Here is a 20,000-nt window from a genome sequence, read left to right on the forward strand (position 1 = left end):
CATTTCATTACTGTATTTTTACTGTAATACAGTACCAAAAATTCTGCATTAAAATGATTTTTACAATGAAATTTTAGGGTTAATTGTCCTTATTGGTCATTAAAATAATGTAAACAAATTATATGATGACTTAAATTATTAATTAGTATATTTACATATCATTATAATATTTTCTGGCTTTAATTTAACATATAACTTATAATTGCATTATTGTATTTTTACTGTAATACATTACAAACAATACTGCATGGAAATGTACTTAATTATCATCAAAATAATGTCAAAATGCAATCAATAAGTAAATAAATAAACCTTATGATTTATAAATCTTTTCTAACAGTTAACTAATGTATTTATTATGTTTTATAATTATTCATACATATGGGATGAGAATTTTGCATGAAATGTGAAGTACTTAATTGTCATAAAAATAATGTTCAAATGCAATAAGTAAAAAATATGAAAATAAATAAATTTTAGGATTTTTTGAATGATTCATTACTGTATTCATTACTATACTTTGTTGTTATTAATTCATTATGATAATGCTGTTGTTTTCAAGCTTTTTAACTAATCATTACATTATTGTATTTTTACTGGAATGACATATAAAAATACTGAATTAAAGTAAATTGTGCATGGAAATGTCTTTAATTGTCATAAAATTCATATATATATATAATTTTTTTCTTTTTTTTTCTGGATTTTATTTATCTGATAACCCGTGATTTCATTATTGTATTTTTACTTGAAAAATACAATGTTTTACAGTGAGAACAGTTGAGAATTACATGAAAATGCCATCAAAATAATGTCATAAAAATATTTTCTCTATAATTTCTATAATGTGTTCCGTGAGATTCGCTCATTAAGACTTCCAGAACATGTGTTCCACCCTCTTTTTCGCGATGGCTTGTGTAAGAGGCACTTGTTTGAAGGCTGTTTGGATGTTATTCCTGGACAGTGCTGTAGTTGAGCTGCATGTGCACTGAAGGGAAGAATGAAGGTGTTTGATGTCCTTCTGATCACTATGGCAACACCTGCTCCGACTGGATATGAAGAGCTGGGATGTTTTCCGACCGGAATATTAGTGCACTGCATTACAACATTCATTACAGCACACACTGTCAAAAAAGTGTTTTGTTTTTTCTTCTTGAAGTTGAAAATACCATTTCAGTCCTTCTGCTGCACAATTACACATTTCATTCTTATTTTTTATTTTTTGTGGGCAGTTATTAATGTTGTTCTTAAGTTTCATTTTTGAGCTGTTATTCCAGTTTTATATAAAAATAAAAAGTTTTGAGAGTCTGATCACATGCTGAGGTGAAATGTTGTTTATATTTTGGCAGATTTTGGTGCATTCATTGACCTTCTGTCTTGACTTTTTATGCATAAAGATAGTTCGCAAAAGAGATTCACAATATGCGCAGTATTTTATTAAACATATTAAAGCAGCATGCAACAACATGTTTTTAAGCATTAGTGCACTTCACTGTGGTCACATGATCTCATTATCATTAAGCTGCATGCAGTTATCTTGTTAGAGAAAAGGTTATTTTACATTTTTATTCAATTTGTGTGTGTGTGTGTGTGTGTGTGTGTGTGTGTGTGTGTGTGTGTGTGTGTGTGTGTGTGTGTGTGTGTGTGTGTGTGTGTGTGTGTGTGTGTGTAAAAACGTCAGAAATGTTCACAGTCTGATTATGTGCAGAGGTGAGATGTTGTTCATATTTTGGCTGATAATTGTTGAATAAAGTATATACAGTTTGAGTGTGGTTTACATACCTGCAAACTGAAGTTAGTCTTCGACAGTGTCAATATAGTGAGCTTGGTGAATCCTAAATGACAAGATAGAATGAATTTAGTTTCCCAAAGAAGAGATAAATTGCCTTATAGTTCCCAAGTACTACTGGAGGACATTGCATTGGATGCTGGCTTTATTGCACTAAATATTATTGATGCAACTGTACAGTGGAATTAACTTCATGCATCTGTGTGTGATTCACAGATATTGTTGAGCAAGGAGGCTTCAAACTAACTCTTTTGTTGTGAATTATTTATGCAGATGCAGTATGCTGTAGTTCATTTACAGCACATGAATGTACTGCTGACTAATGAACAGATCCAGTCTGAATATGTGGATGTTTCTAGTGTATTTGAGAGTGCATGTAAACATGATGAAAACGTGTGAAGCACAGCTGGAAGTGCCACACTTATTGGTAAAACCATCATCAAATTAATCAAAAAACTGCATAAACAAACACAAAAGCATGTGATAAATGTCTGCACAGACTCAAAGTATAAAAGGTAACAGCTATTAAACAAGCGTGCATGAAAACATTATCCATTATCAACATGTATAGATTTAACCAAATCACAGGGAACGTTCTCACAACTTTCACTAATGTTTTTTGAAAGTTATAAAAATGTTAGGACCAAAAGTTCTTAAAGTCATGTTTATGGAAAACTTTTACAACTTAAATAATTTCGATACGTTCTCATAATTTTGAGAAACCGTTCTTATAACAACATTCTCAAAATATGCTCATGATGTTACTTGATGTTCTAAGAAACGTTTTGCAACCCTTTAAGTAACATTTTAGTCACAACAAGACTTAGAATATTAAAATTATTCTTAGAAAATTAAAAATAAATGTTCAAATAATGTTGCATTTTAGGGGAAGTTAATAGAATGTTGTCATAAACATTTTTTTGTAATCTTTAAACAACATTATAATTGCAAAACTATATATATTAAAATTCTTAAAAAAATGAAATGTTCAAATAAAAATGTAATGTTCTTAGAATATTAAAAATAAACATTCAAATAACGTTATATTTTGGGTGAAAATAGAATGTTGTAACTAACGTTTTTGTAACATTTAAATAACATTATAATCACATTTTTTTAAGTTTTTATAATAAAACAAATATGTTCAAATAACATATTTTAGGTGGTGTTGTAAGAAATCTTTTTATAACCTATAAATTAGATTATACTAGTAAAACTGTATATTTGAATATTTTCATAATAAAAAAAAAAGTTCAAAAAAGTTTTTTTTTTTTTTTTTTTTTTTTTACATTCTTAGGAACATTATATTTCAATGTTAAAACAATATTCCCGCAGCATTTTTATAACCTACATGTGTAACCTCGGCAGTCATGAATTTACGCATGTGCAAAAACAAACGCCTGGAGCGTCGCATTTCCATTCCTGCACACCTTCAACCGCACTTCTCTCCTTGACAGCTTTGGAAACAATGAGCTGCGTGAATCCTAAATGAACTGACAGGATGGATTTAGCATCCCGAAGAGGAGATACGCATCACATATCATCATCATAATCATCAGCTCAATTACTGAGAGCGAAACGCAGCCCAAGGCATAGAGACACAGAGAATACAGTTACACGAAACGAGGGATGGAGATGAGAGAGATAGAGGGAAACAGAGATGGAGAGACTGAGATGGAAAGATAACGGCCGGATTTTTCACTGTCCTATTTTCTTACACCTTTTCCTTGACCTTCAGCTGATGGTCTGACTGAAGCCCCTCTGATCTCATGATGTTCACATGCATCATTCATCACTTCAGTCTGTTTACCTCAGAGAGTCTGGATACACTGCTAGTCAGACGCTTCAGGTTTTATTCAGGCCAAGAACCACCCAAACCATGTCTGATTTTATATGAGTTTACATGCATCAGTTGAAACTGACAATGCAATTACAGACGTGAAGATATTCATATTAGGTCATCAGAGCCTATCTGTGAGCTATATCTGGAAGCTTGGTTTCACCGTGAAATCTAAATATAACAGTAAATGCAACCTTCCATCTCTCAGTTATAACTTTTTGCTCACAAATCAGAGAAAAAAAAAAGATGCACACTTGCAGGTGTGAGATATTAAATCAGAATTGTGAGTTAAAAAGTCAATTACCTAGTAATAGCGATATATGTAAAATCAAAAGACATAAAATTGGATTTGCAGAATTGTAAATTGGAATTAAGACATATAAACTCGAAATTGCGAAACATTAATTAAAATCTGAATTGTGATATATATAATCAGAATTGCGAGACGAGATCAAATTTGCAAGATATAAACTTAGAATTGTGAGATAAAATTGGAATTGTCAAACTGTAAATTGGAATTAAGAAATGTATACTTGTTATTGTGAAACAAGAACTTGTAATTGTGAAATATGAACATGGAATTGTAAAACATGAACTTGTCATTGTGAAACATGAACTTGTCATTGTGAAACATGAACTTGTTACTGTGAAATATGAACTTGTAACTATGAAATATGAACTTGTAATTGTGTAACATGAACTTGTAATTGTGAAACATGAACTTGTCATTGTGAAACATGAACTTGTCATTGTGAAACACGAACTTGTCATTGTGAAACATGAACTTGTAATTGTGAAACATGAACTTGTAATTGTGAAATATGAACTTGTCATTGTGAAACATGAACTTGTCATTGTGAAACATGAACTTGTAATTGTGAAACATGAACTTGTAATTGTGAAATATGAACTTGTAATTGTGTAACATGAACTTGTTACTGTGAAATATGAACTTGTAACTATGAAATATGAACTTGTAATTGTGAAACATGAACTTGTCATCGTGAAACACGAACTTGTAATTGTGAAACATGAACTTGTATTTGTGAAATATGAACTTGTAATTGTGAAACATGAACTTGTAATTGTGTAACATGAACTTGTAATTGTGAAACATGAACTTGTAATTGTGTAACATGAACTTGTAATTGTGAAACATGAACTTGTTACTGTGAAATATGAACTTGTAAATGTGAAACATGAACTTGTAATTGTGTAACATGAACTTGTAATTGTGAAACATGAACTTGTAATTGTGAAACATGAACTTGTCATTGTGAAACATGAACTTGTCATTGTGAAACATGAACTTGTTACTGTGAAATATGAACTTGTAACTATGAAATATGAACTTGTAATTGTGTAACATGAACTTGTAATTGTGAAACATGAACTTGTCATTGTGAAACATGAACTTGTCATTGTGAAACACAAACTTGTCATTGTGAAACATGAACTTGTAATTGTGAAACATGAACTTGTAATTGTGAAATATGAACTTGTCATTGTGAAACATGAACTTGTCATTGTGAAACATGAACTTGTAATTGTGAAATATGAACTTGTAATTGTGTAACATGAACTTGTTACTGTGAAATATGAACTTGTAACTATGAAATATGAACTTGTAATTGTGAAACATGAACTTGTCATCGTGAAACACGAACTTGTAATTGTGAAACATGAACTTGTAATTGTGTAACATGAACTTGTAATTGTGAAACATGAACTTGTAATTGTGTAACATGAACTTGTAATTGTGAAACATGAACTTGTTACTGTGAAATATGAACTTGTAAATGTGAAACATGAACTTGTAATTGTGTAACATGAACTTGTAATTGTGTAACATGAACTTGTAATTGTGAAACATGAACTTGTAATTGTTAAGTGTCCCTGAGCAAGACACTTAACCTCTAGTTGCTCCAGAGGCGTGCGACCTCTGACATATATAGCAATTGTAAGGCGCTTTGGATAAAAGCGTCAGCTAAATGAATAAATGTAAATGTAAATGTAAATGTAATTGTGTAACATGAACTTGTAATTGTGAAATATGAACTTGGAATTAAGAAATATGAACTCAGAATTGCGAAACAAAACCGGAATGGCAAGATTAAGATTATGGTGGGAAAAAAATGTCATTGTAAAAAATAAATTTAGGATCCTGAGGAAAAATATTTGCAAGATACAAACTTGCAATTGTGAGGGGGGAAAAATCAGAATTATGAGACAAATAGTCACCAATATATATATTTATAATCTGTGGTAGGAAAAAGCTTCTGTAGTGAACAGTTGTGAAATTTATGAAAAACAAAAAAGTGCTTATTTTTATCTTTTCAAAGCACTTTTAAGAGTACTTGCTTTAAACCTGTGGCCTGTACCATGAAGCTAGATTAGATGGCTAGCCAGGTAAGTGTCAGGTTAGTTTGCACCAATCCTGTGTTTTAGGTACCACGTAATTGGCTTGGCTTTTAGCAGCATTCATTGCCATAATAACTTACACTCCACGGCTAACCTGATCTCAGACTGAACCTGGACCAATCAGATCTGAGAGAAGTGACACATGTCTGACACAAAGTCACTCCAGTTTATCTTGCTCCAAATTAATTTTTTTTATTTAAATAATTTTATGATTTATATAATTACTGTGACTCATATTATTATTCTTATTATTTATTTTATACACAAGCAATTTTAGTTTAACAGTTATTATAAATCATTTATTTTAAATATATATTAATGTATACAGATCATGTAATATAAATAAGCCGTAGAATCAAAAGATTGCACTATTTAAAAAAAAAAATCTTTAAAAAAAATTGCACTATTTAAAATCTGACCTTACACGTTCAAGTCTATATCACTATACTGTATATTTTCAAATGTATAAACTAAGTTAACAAGTTGTCCTCCTTCATTTTTCATATGATGTTTTCTGCAATTTCTTAACCTTTAGCAAAACCTTTAACCTTTAGTTTTTAATCTCGCTGGGTCCCTCGCGAGAAGTAAATCAAACTTGCTTTTTGTTCACTGATCTATAATATAGACTGTTATATATAGATCAGTGTTTGCATTGCAAGGCTTGTGATTGGCTGATCGCCAGTGATGTCACACATTCATGTGCACGTGCTCCACAAAGTCAGGATCAAAGTCTGAGTTGACAAAGAAAGTTGATGAACAGCATCATGGTACCAACAAAGCCGGATTGGAGAGGTTTGGTTTTTTGTCTACTCAAAACTAATCCTGTAACTCTGAATTTGTTCAGCCACCATCGTGGTACAGGTTCCTGGTAAAATATGGCAAATCCTGCAGTTAATCGTTCTTTCTGACATGAACCCAGTATCCTGTAAACATGACCTTTGAACTCAATCTCAAAGACTCATTATATTCAGTTATATTAATCTGATTTGATTGAATACTGACACTGCAGGATGAGAAGAAAACTTGATCAGAATTGATCTGAATAATGACACATTTGTTCTCTATAGAGCTGCTTTATAGCTGAATTGAATTAATTTCGCTATTGATTAACTTTGCACAGATATTAAAATGAACTCATTTGAAATATTGACAAAAACCTTAATAGCATCTCAATTAAACTAAAAGAACCCTGCACTGAACTAAATTGAGCTGAACAGCTGAAAATGAATTAGTTTAATAATTGATTAAACATTTACACTTTAACACAGTTTTTTTACTGTAAGCTGATTTGAAACAATCTGTATTATATAAAGTGCAATGCAAATAAATACGACTAGTCTTTCTGTGCATGCAAAGACAATGAGATGAAGGAAAAATGCATCATTTTAGTCCTTAGACAAAAACAAAACTTTAAAGCATTCAAATAAACCAAACCCTTCTGGAGAAGCTGTCTCTGTTTGGGAATTATTATTTTTTTCTTCACTGGATTCATGTTCTGAGTATCCGGCCTGATTTTAAGCACCGAAACAGTTCATTAAAAGTTTGTTTCTGCTTTCAGATCCAGAAATGATTGCAGACAAACGTTCCCACCTCGCTGAACCCGCGCTCCGGATCACATCACAAGTCAGCTCTCCCAGCTATAAAAAATAAATCAACAAACATCTCAATAATTAATGCGAGCCAATGAAAAGCCCGTATGTAGAGCTCCATGTTCACAGCGTGAATTTGCTTGTAGGAATGTTAAAGCCCTGAAGACTGAAGGAGAATACGAGAGAAAGCGGACTAAATACCTCTGATCTCTGTAATGAACAGCATTAATGTGAGCAGGTCAGCGAGAGGCGCTCATTAAAACTACAATATTACAACAACTCTTAATAAAACAGACAAAATGAAAAATAATCAGAGCAACAGAGAAGAAGACAGTCTGTGCATCTTCCTCAAAGACATGAGGAGTGTGTGTTTGTGTCTTTAAAGCACCATTCATATTATACTGATTAAAACCAGTTTAGAATTGCTGTTTTTAATAAGGTCAGGCACACACTTCGGTTTAAAAGTTTGGGTTTTTAGAACACATTAATACTTTTATTCATCAAGGATGCATTAAATTGTTCAAAAGTGACAGTACAGACAATTCAAATGTTACAAAAGATTTCTGTTTCAAATAAATGCTGTTATTTTGATCTTTCTATTCATCTGTGAATCCTGAAAAATAACAGTTTCCACATAAATATTGTGCAGCACAACTGTGTTCAACACTGATAATAATCAGAAATGTTTCTTGAGCAGTAAATCATCATATTATTCTGATTTCTGAAGATCATGTGACACTGAAGACTGGAGGAATGATGCTGAAAATACAGCGGAGCATCACAGAAATAAATTACACTTTAACACAGATTCACATAGAAAACAGATGATTTACATTAGAATAATATTTAACAATTTTTACTGGATTTTTGACCAATAACATGCAGTCTTGGTGAGCAGAAGAGACTTCTTTCAGAAAAGCTTATATAGGCTTCTATAGAATGCTAATAATCACGATTTACTTTTATTAATTCATTAGCATTTAAACACTTTATCCATCTAAAATTTCAAATTTTTAGAAACGCACTTTTCAAAAACTCTCACAAAATGGGAAAAGCACTCATTTTATTTTTAAATAATCGGATGAATTTAAATATCGGAATAAACTGTATTATGAATATAGTTGGCTCTTGATGAATTGCTGTTGTTCTTCCTGTAAATTGTTTCAGATTAAAGAGGAAAGTGTCTATTTGAAAAATATTGTTATGCAATAGTGTCACATGATCCTTCAGAAATCATTCTACTTTTCCCTTTTTTAAACTTCTGTGTAAATATTGACAAGAATCTATTGTTTAAAAAAAATAAAAATAAAAACATTCCGAAGCATTCATCACTTTTTAAATAGAAGGCCAAGGCAAACACATTGCATTCTGGGCTTTGGGGTATTTTTTTGGGGGTATTTCAAGCACTCTGCAGAAATAGCACGAGCTGTATGTTTCTCCAAACACAGCACAGTTCATGTGTCTGAAAACAGCTGAATATTGCAGTCGAGTCTGTCGAATCTCTTCTTTTACTGTAGTTCCTCCCTGAAGATGTGATACTGTACCCCGCTTCAGAAAACACACAGATGAACCTTCAAAGCCTGGAAGACTCTAGAGAACATATTACCAAATATCAGCACTGGATATGAACATGATCCTCTCTAACGTTCACTTCACAATCAAGCGGATTCATGAAGATCTGCAGCTGTTCACACGAATGAAGAAGATGTGCGGACGTCAAACTGAAATAAACATTAATCATAACACCCTTTTAAAGACCCAAAACTATTATAACTACACTAAAATTACTAGATGAGATCAAATACATTTTATTTTAAAATTAACATAATTACTAAAATATGAAACAATCTGAATTGAAATAAATCTGAAATAGTATAAAATATAACTATTGAATATTTCTATTTATATAAAAAAGTAATTAACTAGAAGTGTTGCAAAATGAATATGCATTAGAAATGACTACCTGACATAAAACTAAAATTTAACAATTAATAAATAAAAATGACGAATTAGAAGCCTAACATTACTAAACTAAAATCTGAAATATAATGAAATATAAATATTAGATGAAAAAAACGAAATGAAATAGGCAACTAAAATTACTAATTGAAATATTTTAAAAACTAATAAACACGAGAAAATTACTAAAACTAAAAGCATTTAAAAAAGACAAAAAAAAAATCAGAATAAAAAAAAATATATGAAACGTGAAAATAAAGCAAATTCAAAATATAATTGATTATTGTGCCTTTAGCCATCCTCACTGAATAAAACGATTGATTTCTGTAAAAAAAAAATCAATCAATGAATCTTATATCTTGAATAAATCAGCTGTCAGTTATGAACTTTGAAATAAAAAACTGTCTATTTTTGCATTTTCCTACAATATTTCTGTTGTTATTTTTCAAATGATATTTTTCCTCCTAAACATTTAGCAGTTTACATCTTCCTGCAAATGACTATGATCGCCTCAATCCCGAAATTCTCTTCACGCTGGTGTTTATTGATGAACATGTGCATGTGACGAAGCGTGTTCAGATGCGATGTGAAGTCAGAACAGTCTCCGGTCATTAGTGATCGAGCTCCTGTGAAGCTCCACCGCAGACGCTGCTGCAGAACACACACACACACACACACACACACACACTAAAGAAAGAGCGGCTCTCAAGAACCAGGAGAATGGGGAAAATGATGAGCTGGAAGGAAATGGAGATGGAAGCAGCGATAGGATGTTAGAGGAGAAGGGGAATAGATGGGGAAGATAAGCAGCGGATGCTCTCGCTCTACTTTCTTCCTCCAATTTCCTGCCTGTCCTCTCCAACACTGTCTGGGTCTTCAGTTTAACTGCTGCCTGTCAGGACACATTCACTTTCTGACCATAGTTTGTGCACTGACCGAGTGCTGCAGATCAGTTCTGTGTGTGAACCAGTAACTCTGACCTATTCTCAAGGGTATTTCTGTGCATCAGAGTCGTTTTTATTAATTTAAACAAAAACAAAAATCTAAATTAAAATAAAATAACAAATATTAGTAGTTAAATGTCACCTCGGAAACTAATTGAAATATGTTTAGGTTGAAGTATTAAATTGCTAATTTGAATGACTGAATTAATTAAGAAATATGGAAAATTCTAAAAAACCGAAAACTAATAAATATGAGAGAATAATTTATCAAAATGACCACAAATGAAACTAAATTGAATTTAAATAGAGTTGAAATTGAATGAAATGTAATAATAAAAGAAAAACTTAAAATGAAAAATATAAATGTTGGTAACTAACTAAAATAAGTTTAAACTCTAGTATTCGAAATGAAATAAAAATAAATTTAAACCATACAGAAACAATTAAAAAAGCTGATAAATATGATTAAAACACAAAATGTCTAATAAATAAGTAAATTACAAAAATAATAAACTAAACTGAACTGAATTGGAAAAAAAGTTGAAAGAGTCAAATATAAATATCAGATGAAAATTTTAAACTAAATTTGAAAATTAGAAATATGGCTTTAGCAATTAATTAAATATTGATTAATTAAGTACAAAAATTACTAACTGAAATTAATTAAAATTAAATTAAAAAACGATTTCGTAATATATATATATATATATATATATATATATATATATATATATATATATATATATATATATATATATATAATACAAAACATAACAAAACCACAAAATAAATTAAAAAACGATTTCGTAATATATATATATATATATATATATATATATATATATATATATATATATATATATATATATATAATACAAAACATAACAAAACCACAAAATAATAATAATAAAATAAAAATGAAAGCTGATAATATCAAAATAAAAGCTAAATTAAAGATATTAATAAAATATATAATAAATATATCAATCGTATTTAAAATATCTGCGTTACACCAGTGTGCAAAGACTGCAGCATTATCGTTTTAATTTTCTACATGGACTATTATTACAGTGTGATGAAAACTTACAATCATCAATATATTTACATAATTAAGCCCCAAATTAATGCAGAATGTTATTTTCCCCGAGTCCCAGTCTTCTACTTGGTCTAATTTCTTTCTTCATTTAGCACATAATATCATAACTTCTACTTAAATCAATATGCTATGTGCACTGATTTATTTAACAAATACTCTTTTAATAAGGATGATGTACACTTTGACAGACAGTCACAAAATAAACCCTTTAAGGATGATAAAAGACGAGTCCTGATTGAGATTTCTGTACTCTTCTGTGCCCTTACTTCAGCTTCAGTCAGTTTATATGACATTAGAGCTTGTAAAAACCTTTCACTGTATGTTTCAAAAGCAGAGCTGAAGAAACGGATGAGATGTTCAGAGCCAATTTTGAAAGCAGGACCATTTATTATCAAGTACAAGAATATCAAACAAACAGAGAGAAAGAGGGGGAAAAAAAAGACTCAGATTTGTCTCGGGTAACCTTGTTACGACAAATACACTTGACAGCGAAGATCTTCCCCCGAAGTTGAGTTTTAATATCATATTCCTTACCATTTCAGATTGAAAACATGATCGTTCTGAAATCTTAAAGGGATAGTTATCTCAATAATTAAAATGTGCTGTTAAGTCACTTACTTTCTTCAGTAAAACAGTAAAGAAGATTTTTCGCTTGGTTGATGGTTACCAGCACTTTAAGAGTCAAAAAAGCACACAAAGGCCAAGCTAAATGAATCCCTGTTGTTATATTGAGGTCTTATGAAGCAAAATGATCAGTCGGTGCAAGAAACTAAACATTATTTAAAACATTATCACCTTTAATCCAGAGCCTCAGGCAAACAGTCCAGAGCGATGTCATTCTTAGACATGTAAAACATCCATGTTTCACATCATGCTTTAATAACATGATTTCACATATGTTACATCATTATGTGATTATATAAACAAACTAGTGAATTGAAACAGTTCACTCAAACAAACTGTTAGTTCATAAACTTATTTCCCCATTTGCCTGAGGCTCTGGATTACAGGTAATAATGTTGTAAGTAATGTTCAGTTCCTTGCACAGACTGATCATTTCGCTTCATGAGACCTCAATATATCATCAGGAGCCACGGGGGTTAATTTCGTGTTGCCTGTATATGCTTTTATTTTTTTGACTCTTAAAGTGTCAGTAGCCATTGACTTGCATTATATGAATCACCAAGAATCCCACTTTCTGTTCTACACTGTTCTGCCGGAGAAACAAACTTACATACATCTTGTATAGCCTTTAGGTGCACTATCCCTTTAAAAGCAGCTCAAAGGCATTTAAAAGTTTAGTTCACCCCGAAATGAAAATTCCGTCATTAATTACTCACCCTCATGTTGTTCCAAACCTGTAAGACCTTCGTTTATCTTCAGAACATGAATTAATATATTTCTGAGAGGTCTGAGACCCTGCATAGAGAGCAACACAACCGTTATGTTCCCAGACCCATCGGTAAAACAGTCCATGTGACATCAGTGGCTCAACTTCAATTTTGCGAAGCTACATTTTGTGTGTAAATAAAACGAAAATAATGGCTTTATTAAATAATCTTTCTCCTACAAGTTACATCTTAAACTATTTTGGAGAGTATCACAACCCAAACATATTTTTCCCCGATGCGTAAACAAAACTGATTAAGTTGATAATGTTAATGCTCGCGCTTTCCCCCTCAAACGTAAACAACGCTGATTACATTCATTAAGTTCTGTGGTACTCTCCAAAATGACCGCTGATGTAACTCAGGGGAGAGGAATTGTTGAATAAAGTTGTTACTTTTGCACGAATAAACCATTTGTTTTCTCAATATTCTCACAGCTTCGCAAAAAACTGAAGTTGAGTTTTTTTGTCGCTTCTGGGTCTGGAAACATGCTGTCGATGGGAGGGTCAGAGAACGCTCAGATTTCATCGAAAATATCTTAACTTGTGTTCCGGAGATGAACGAAGGTCTTACGGGTTTTGAACGACAGCGGCGTGGGTAATTAATGACAGAATTTTCATTTTGGGGTGAACTGGCCCTTTAAGAGGCGTGTCCATGGGGGAGTGGTTTGTTCGGTGCATCAGCTGTCAATCAGCCCCCCATTTAGACTGTGATTGGCTAATTCCAGCCCCTCCCACTACTGCCAGTTAAAAGTACGTCCAATGAGCTGAAAGAAGTTCCGATTGTGTTGGCGCAAATACGAGCGCAGCTGTCGCAGAACAGTGCTGTTAACGGGTGGATGCGGCCGTCCTTTGGACTCGTGCAGGCATCGCTCATGGCCATCGCTGCGAATGCAGTAGAAGCCTTTGGTCTGGTTAAAATAGAAGTTGGACGCCACGATCCGTGGCGGCAGATGCAAGAAGCGTTCGACTCGCTGGAGCTCTGGTAAGGGATCGTGGATCAGCGTATCCCCGTCCACAATGTGGATCTGCTCCAGAGGAAAGTGCTGAAGCCAGTTCCTCATGTGGACGTCGTAAAAACTGCGCTGGATGGCTTTGTAGCGCGTGTTTAGAGCGCCGTTCTTGACTAGCATGTTCTCGATGGCTTGTACGGGTTTGTGGTTCTCCAAGCGGTTGAAGTAGACTTGCGTATAGTCCGATATGACTCTCTCCGTCGGGTCTCTCAAGATCAGCAAGAGTCTGATAGAAGAGTTCATGGCGTGGATCCGCGCAGGCGCCACCGGAGACGTGAAATACCCTGGAGTCTTTTCAATGGTGATCTGATTTGGGTACGAATAGGGCATCTGGTCCCGGTACCATTCGAAGCCTTTGGCGTAGTTCTCGTCCCAGTCGAAGAAGTGGACTTCAGTGGCGGCCGCTGCTACTTCTGGGTGGATATCCAGCATTTCCAGCAACGCTCTGGTGCCTCCTTTCCGCACGCCGATGATGATGCTGTGGGGAGCGTGTTTGCTTGTTCCTGGAGGGGGAACTAAAGAGGGGCCAACCGTACCGTTGTCCAGATCTCCCGGGGTTGGCGTCGAGCCACCGGGCCACACTTGGATGTACTCCGGCGGGGCGGCATACGTCCGGAGAGACAGGAACAAAACACAGCTCAGAAGATTAGCCATGGAGAGCACGAGAAGAGATAAAGAGGAAGATCGTCGGCGGTCGGTGTTGAAGGAGTTTCACAAACTCAAGCTGGAGGAGCTCAAGGATGAGGCAAAGCCACCGGACCACAGCACATCTGGAGAACACAAGAGAAAAGAAGGACTGATCAGTCTACTTGACTCAAATTGCATTGCCCCCAGAATATTTTGTGGTTGAATATCTGAACATGCAATATATCAAAATAAATAAATCCGTTTTAGTCTAGTTAAGCATTGTTTTTATTTTTATCAACACTTGAATGTAGGTAGATTTCATTAAAAAAAAAAACATTTTGAGCAAAAGCTGAAAAATAAAACACATTTTTCATAAAATATTACATCTAGATCATATTCAGTAATATTATCAAAACAAAGATGCAGTAGATGGCTTCCATCAGCCATTTATCTCCTAAAGCTTGAACAGTCCTTTTAACATTTTCTGGATCGACATTTGACTCGGTAACATTAGGGAAGTTTCCACTTATATGCATGTTTACATTTGAGATTGCTCATTTTTGTGGCTTCCTCGTCTGTGTTTCTGATCGAGGGATTCTAGACTCATTCAGATGATGTGTAAAAACGCAAAGAGTGTATAACAGAGAAAACACGGAAACCTGGAATATTCTATGTTTGGCAGGGAAAGAGTTAAAGAATACATTAAAAGTCGCCAAACTTTCCCTTTTCCCTTTTTGATGAAGCAAATTTTGTTGGTCCCATTTCCACCAAGTGCTGTTATCGATAACTAATAATACAACTAAACATATTAAAAAATCAAATCTAAATATTAAATGATGCCTTGTGTAACTAATTAAAACTAGCTGAAGTAATAAAATGACTAATTGAAATAAATTAAAATAAATAAAATAAATTAGCAATAAATCTAAACTAAACTGAACTTAAATAAAGCTAAAGTAAAATAATTGATAGCAAAATATTACATGGAAGACTTGAAATGTTGTCTTAGTAACTAATTGAACTAAGCTTAAGTACTGAAATTTATAAATTGAAATAAAATTAAAACTAAATTCTAACTATATAAATATTAGTAGAAATTTATAAAAGCACATAATAAACTGATTAAAAATGTAACTATATTGAATTGATATGAAGCTGAATATAATAAAGAATAAAAGAAATAGTAGATGAAAAACTTTAAATATGAAAATTAGAAATGTTTCGCCAATGAACTGAAATAAATACATTTGAATTACTAAATCTAGAAATAAAATAAAAATAAAGCTATATAAAATATTAACTAAATAATTAGTAAAACTACAATTAAAATCAAAACTATAGAAGTAATAATATTTTAAGTTAAATATAATAATCCTGTGCTAAATCACAATGAAGTTTGATGTTGATTTTTAAATAACTTTTCAATGTTTTTAAACCATTTCTGAATTTCCCAATAAAACTTTTTTCCTCTCTTTGTTTTTAAATCTCATCCCAGGCTGCCGATCCATAAAGAATGGCATAAATCATCTAAAGACCCTCATGAGAAAATAAATAACTGCGATTCCTCCAAATATCTCATAAATCCATGCCAGTTAAATTGGTTTTATATGTGGCCAAACAGACACTGCATGCAATATTATTGAATTCCAGTCAAAATGGCTGTAAAAAAAAACTCAGAACACAGTAAGCAATTTGATAATATGGAAAGGGTTGCTGTGTTTATAAAAATGCATTGCATTTCTACACAGGAGAAACCCTTGGCACAAAATTACCCAGTGCTACCTTGAATTCAATCCACTGCCGTCCTTTCTCAGGTCACATTTAACCCTACACGGCTGTGTTATAGGAGATAACAAAGCACTAACAATACAATACTAACTGTGCAGCAGCGGAGACGTGTTTCGGTTCACTAAAGCTGATTCTTTTATCGCTTCAGCACATTTAAAGAAGAGCCAAGGCCAAAGTCGAAGAGTGGAAAGATCCTCGCTGATTGAGTTCAAGGGATCTTCAAGTATCCCATGCAAATGTGTGAATTGGCAAACATCTTCTGACCTTTACGCTTCATCAAATTCCCGAGCGGAGCAAACAGAGACACAGTTAACAGAGCTTCTTACTCAGACCAAACAGCTGAGCCTCCAGTCACAATATTCCTCCAGATAAAGGTCACTTCGGTGGCATTTACCACCACTCTCCAAACTGATTAAAGTGTATAACTCTATTACAGATTACAGCCATCTGCACGCTCTCATGAGACACCATTACATGACTTGATTTCAGCTCTCAGAGCACTTTATCCTAACTCCACTCGCTCCAGTCAAGCAGATATTCATCACATTAGAATCATTCGGTTTATTACGATTGGTTTCCTCGCAAAGGGTGAAATGTGACCTGCAAGAAATGCCTTAGTGATAACTACAAACAAGCGCTTTCTAGGGCCCAAGAGGGTTATTTTTTCATTCTTTGATTATACATCTTTATGGCCATAAATTGCAAATTTTTTGATAAACTCTAAATTTAAACTGTAAGCATGTTCAGCACTTTGCCAAAAAGTTTAAGGAATTTATCCAATTTTATTTGACCACATATTAAAAGATTAGTTAAATTGTGAGTTTTATGTAATAATTTGATTCCTAGCATTTATGATAAGACACAGAATCCAGAAAAAAATTAAATGGACATCAGAATTTATGAAAATAAATAACAATTCAAAAGGCCATTTTATTGTTAAAATTAAATTAAATTATTAAATTGTAAAGGTTTTGTGAATTCAATAGATTAGACATCCTTATTAATGGAAAAGAAAAAAAAAAAAAAAAAAAAAACATTAAAAATGGATACCAAAAAAATAAAAAAAAAATAAAAAAATAAATAAATAAAATAATATATATATTATTTTTATATTTAATTGATTTAACATCATTTTTATTATTAAAATATGTTTAAACAGTAAGTAAAAAAAAAAAAAAAAAAAAAAAAAAATTAAAACAGAAAACATGGATTGAAATAAAAAATTATATGTTTTTTTTGGGGAAAATAAGCCAGTTTTTATAGGTTTCTTAGCTTTAGGGCATTGTTTCAGCCTCCTGTATAGAAGCAGCTCAACTGTGTGACAGTGAAAACTCTATTTTCCCTCTTCCACTGCCACAAACCGCTTCCCATCTCTCTCTTCTTATTCACATCTTCTTCCTGTGAGCTCAGAAAGTGACACTGCGGCTCACATGCAACAAAACCTCTGAAACCAGTGATCGCGAGCCCTGGAGGACTCTGGACGGCACAGAAGTGTGTGATTCCCCCCAAAATACATCTCAACACTTAGAAATGTCTGAATATCATTGCATTAGATACTAAATACTAAAGCATGAGACCTATGCAGTGTTTCTTTGCAATAACGTTTCTTTCCAGTCCACACAGGTCATTTACCTTCTCTTTCAATGGGAATGCATTTCCAGGAAATACATAGAAGCTTAATGCAATGCATGTAAATGTACATTATAAAAGTATGAGACTGACTTTTGAATGCATATGCATAATATTACAACTATGTTCATTATTATCATTATTACAAACGAGCTACTTTTTACTACAAACAAGCAAACCAATAACATCACAACCTGACTGTCACTTTTGAATATTCAGTCAACAAAGCAAGCTTTTGGACAGATGAAATGAAGTGTCTGAGGACGTGTCTGCAGTGTGAGAAACAGAAAGCCACGACCGCTCGCAGTGCAGACGCTTTAGATGATTATAATGGAGGTAATTTAGCTCTGACAGTCAGTCCAGCACAGAGACTCTGAGTCTGAGAAGTGCTGCTGTCTACTGATGCAGTCTTTATATACAGACCAAACGCTATCTTCTACACAAATAATGCCACTGCCTTATAATGCAAAGAATAAATACAATCCAACACTCGTCTCTTACTATTTTTGATCTGCTGATTCCAAAAAAATCACTTGATGATGCATTTCATAGCTTTTTTTTGCGTCTGAGAACTATTTGTGTGGTGAATTAGTCTGGAATCTGCTCTTAATCAGAAGAAAACCCCACAAACACACGATTCTGTCTACATGCTGTTTGACCCATTCTCAGTCTAGTTTCACGTGCATGACACTATTTGATGCCTGATCCTGAAATACAGCGAGAGACTGAAGAAAATGAAGGTGAGAGTCTAATGTTTTCTGCTTTTCCTGCATTCAAACAGTGACTGAACATAACAGATTTGGCGGGAAAAGATAACTGACTTTTTAAACTTCTTTGAAATTAAATGGAATGTTTGAACATGTTTCCACTCCTGTGCAAACGATACATTTTTTCCCGTTTTTATCGGCATCATCAAATGAAGTAACATTAGATTATTTTTATAAATCAGCAGGAAGTTTTAATGAAGATGCATTGTGTTGCCGGTTTTTTTCCAGTTCGAATCAAAACTGAAAGCATCATTCATAGATCGACGCTTCGTATTCAACATTAATACACAGCGTTTGACTTCTAATACAATGACATTTCCAGACATTCAGTGTTAAACATGCATTACAGTCCTAAAATAGCAGGATTCCTGCTCTCTGCTTCTGTCAGCTGCCTCTATTTACAGAAGATGATATATTCCTCTGTCTGCGCACACTATGGGTCTCTATCTAAAGTTTAGTGATAAATGCACCAGTGTGTTGAGCTCCAGGTCTCTCCACGGGACACAAAGAGCCGCTAATTACCCAAAACGCCTGTTTCTGCGTCTCATCCGTATTCTGGGACTCAGTCTTTCTTCAAGACGAGATGGAAACAGCAGGCAGCGGGATGCTTAGCAGAGCCTCATTTGAGAGAGATTAGCATAAAACAATAATTAATCCAATGAAGCCTGATAATACAGCGCTCTTTTCCCACAACTGTTTTAACAGCCGAGAACGAGCTGAAGCATCACAGTTCTCAAGCATGACACAGGTCTGATGGAAACCACTGCGCTATTGTTTAGAGGTTTTCTCTATTGGCATCCCATGAATCTTTCCACTGCACAAAAGGTTCTTTATAGTGAGAAACATAGCGAAAAAGAGGTTCTTTGTTGACCAAACGTTCTTTGGGGAATCAAAAAGGCTTCTTCTTGAGGCTGGGAATCAACTCCAAAAAGATTCAATTCCGAGGCGCTGGGAATCAAGAATCAAATTAAAATGCTGGAATCGATTCCATCACAGGAATGAGATGTTTTCAGAAGATAAAAATGTTCTTCACACCAAGGAAAAAAATGGTGTTTTAAGAATTGATCACTGAAAGATTATTTTGAAACCAAAAATTGTTGTTCTTAGCACTGGGAATGAAGAACTGATTCCAAATGTTGGAAATCTTTGGG

The 20,000-nt window shown here is 33.3% G+C and overlaps 1 protein-coding gene across 1 annotated transcript in view; it reads right to left on the reverse strand.

The window, feature by feature from the left end:
- Positions 1 to 12,002: 12,002 nt before the first annotated feature.
- Positions 12,003 to 20,000, reverse strand: part of LOC127969954 (heparan sulfate glucosamine 3-O-sulfotransferase 1-like) — a 45,724-nt gene continuing 37,726 nt past the window's right edge. The window contains exon 2 of the mRNA XM_052572127.1: positions 12,003 to 14,808. Coding sequence (XP_052428087.1) covers positions 13,763 to 14,692 — 930 coding nt within the window. The 5' untranslated portion in view covers positions 14,693 to 14,808 and the 3' untranslated portion in view covers positions 12,003 to 13,762. The remainder of the gene's footprint in view (positions 14,809 to 20,000) is intronic.

This window comes from Carassius gibelio, chromosome B13 (assembly GCF_023724105.1).
Source record: "Carassius gibelio isolate Cgi1373 ecotype wild population from Czech Republic chromosome B13, carGib1.2-hapl.c, whole genome shotgun sequence".
NCBI classification, from domain to species: Eukaryota; Metazoa; Chordata; class Actinopteri; order Cypriniformes; family Cyprinidae; genus Carassius; species Carassius gibelio.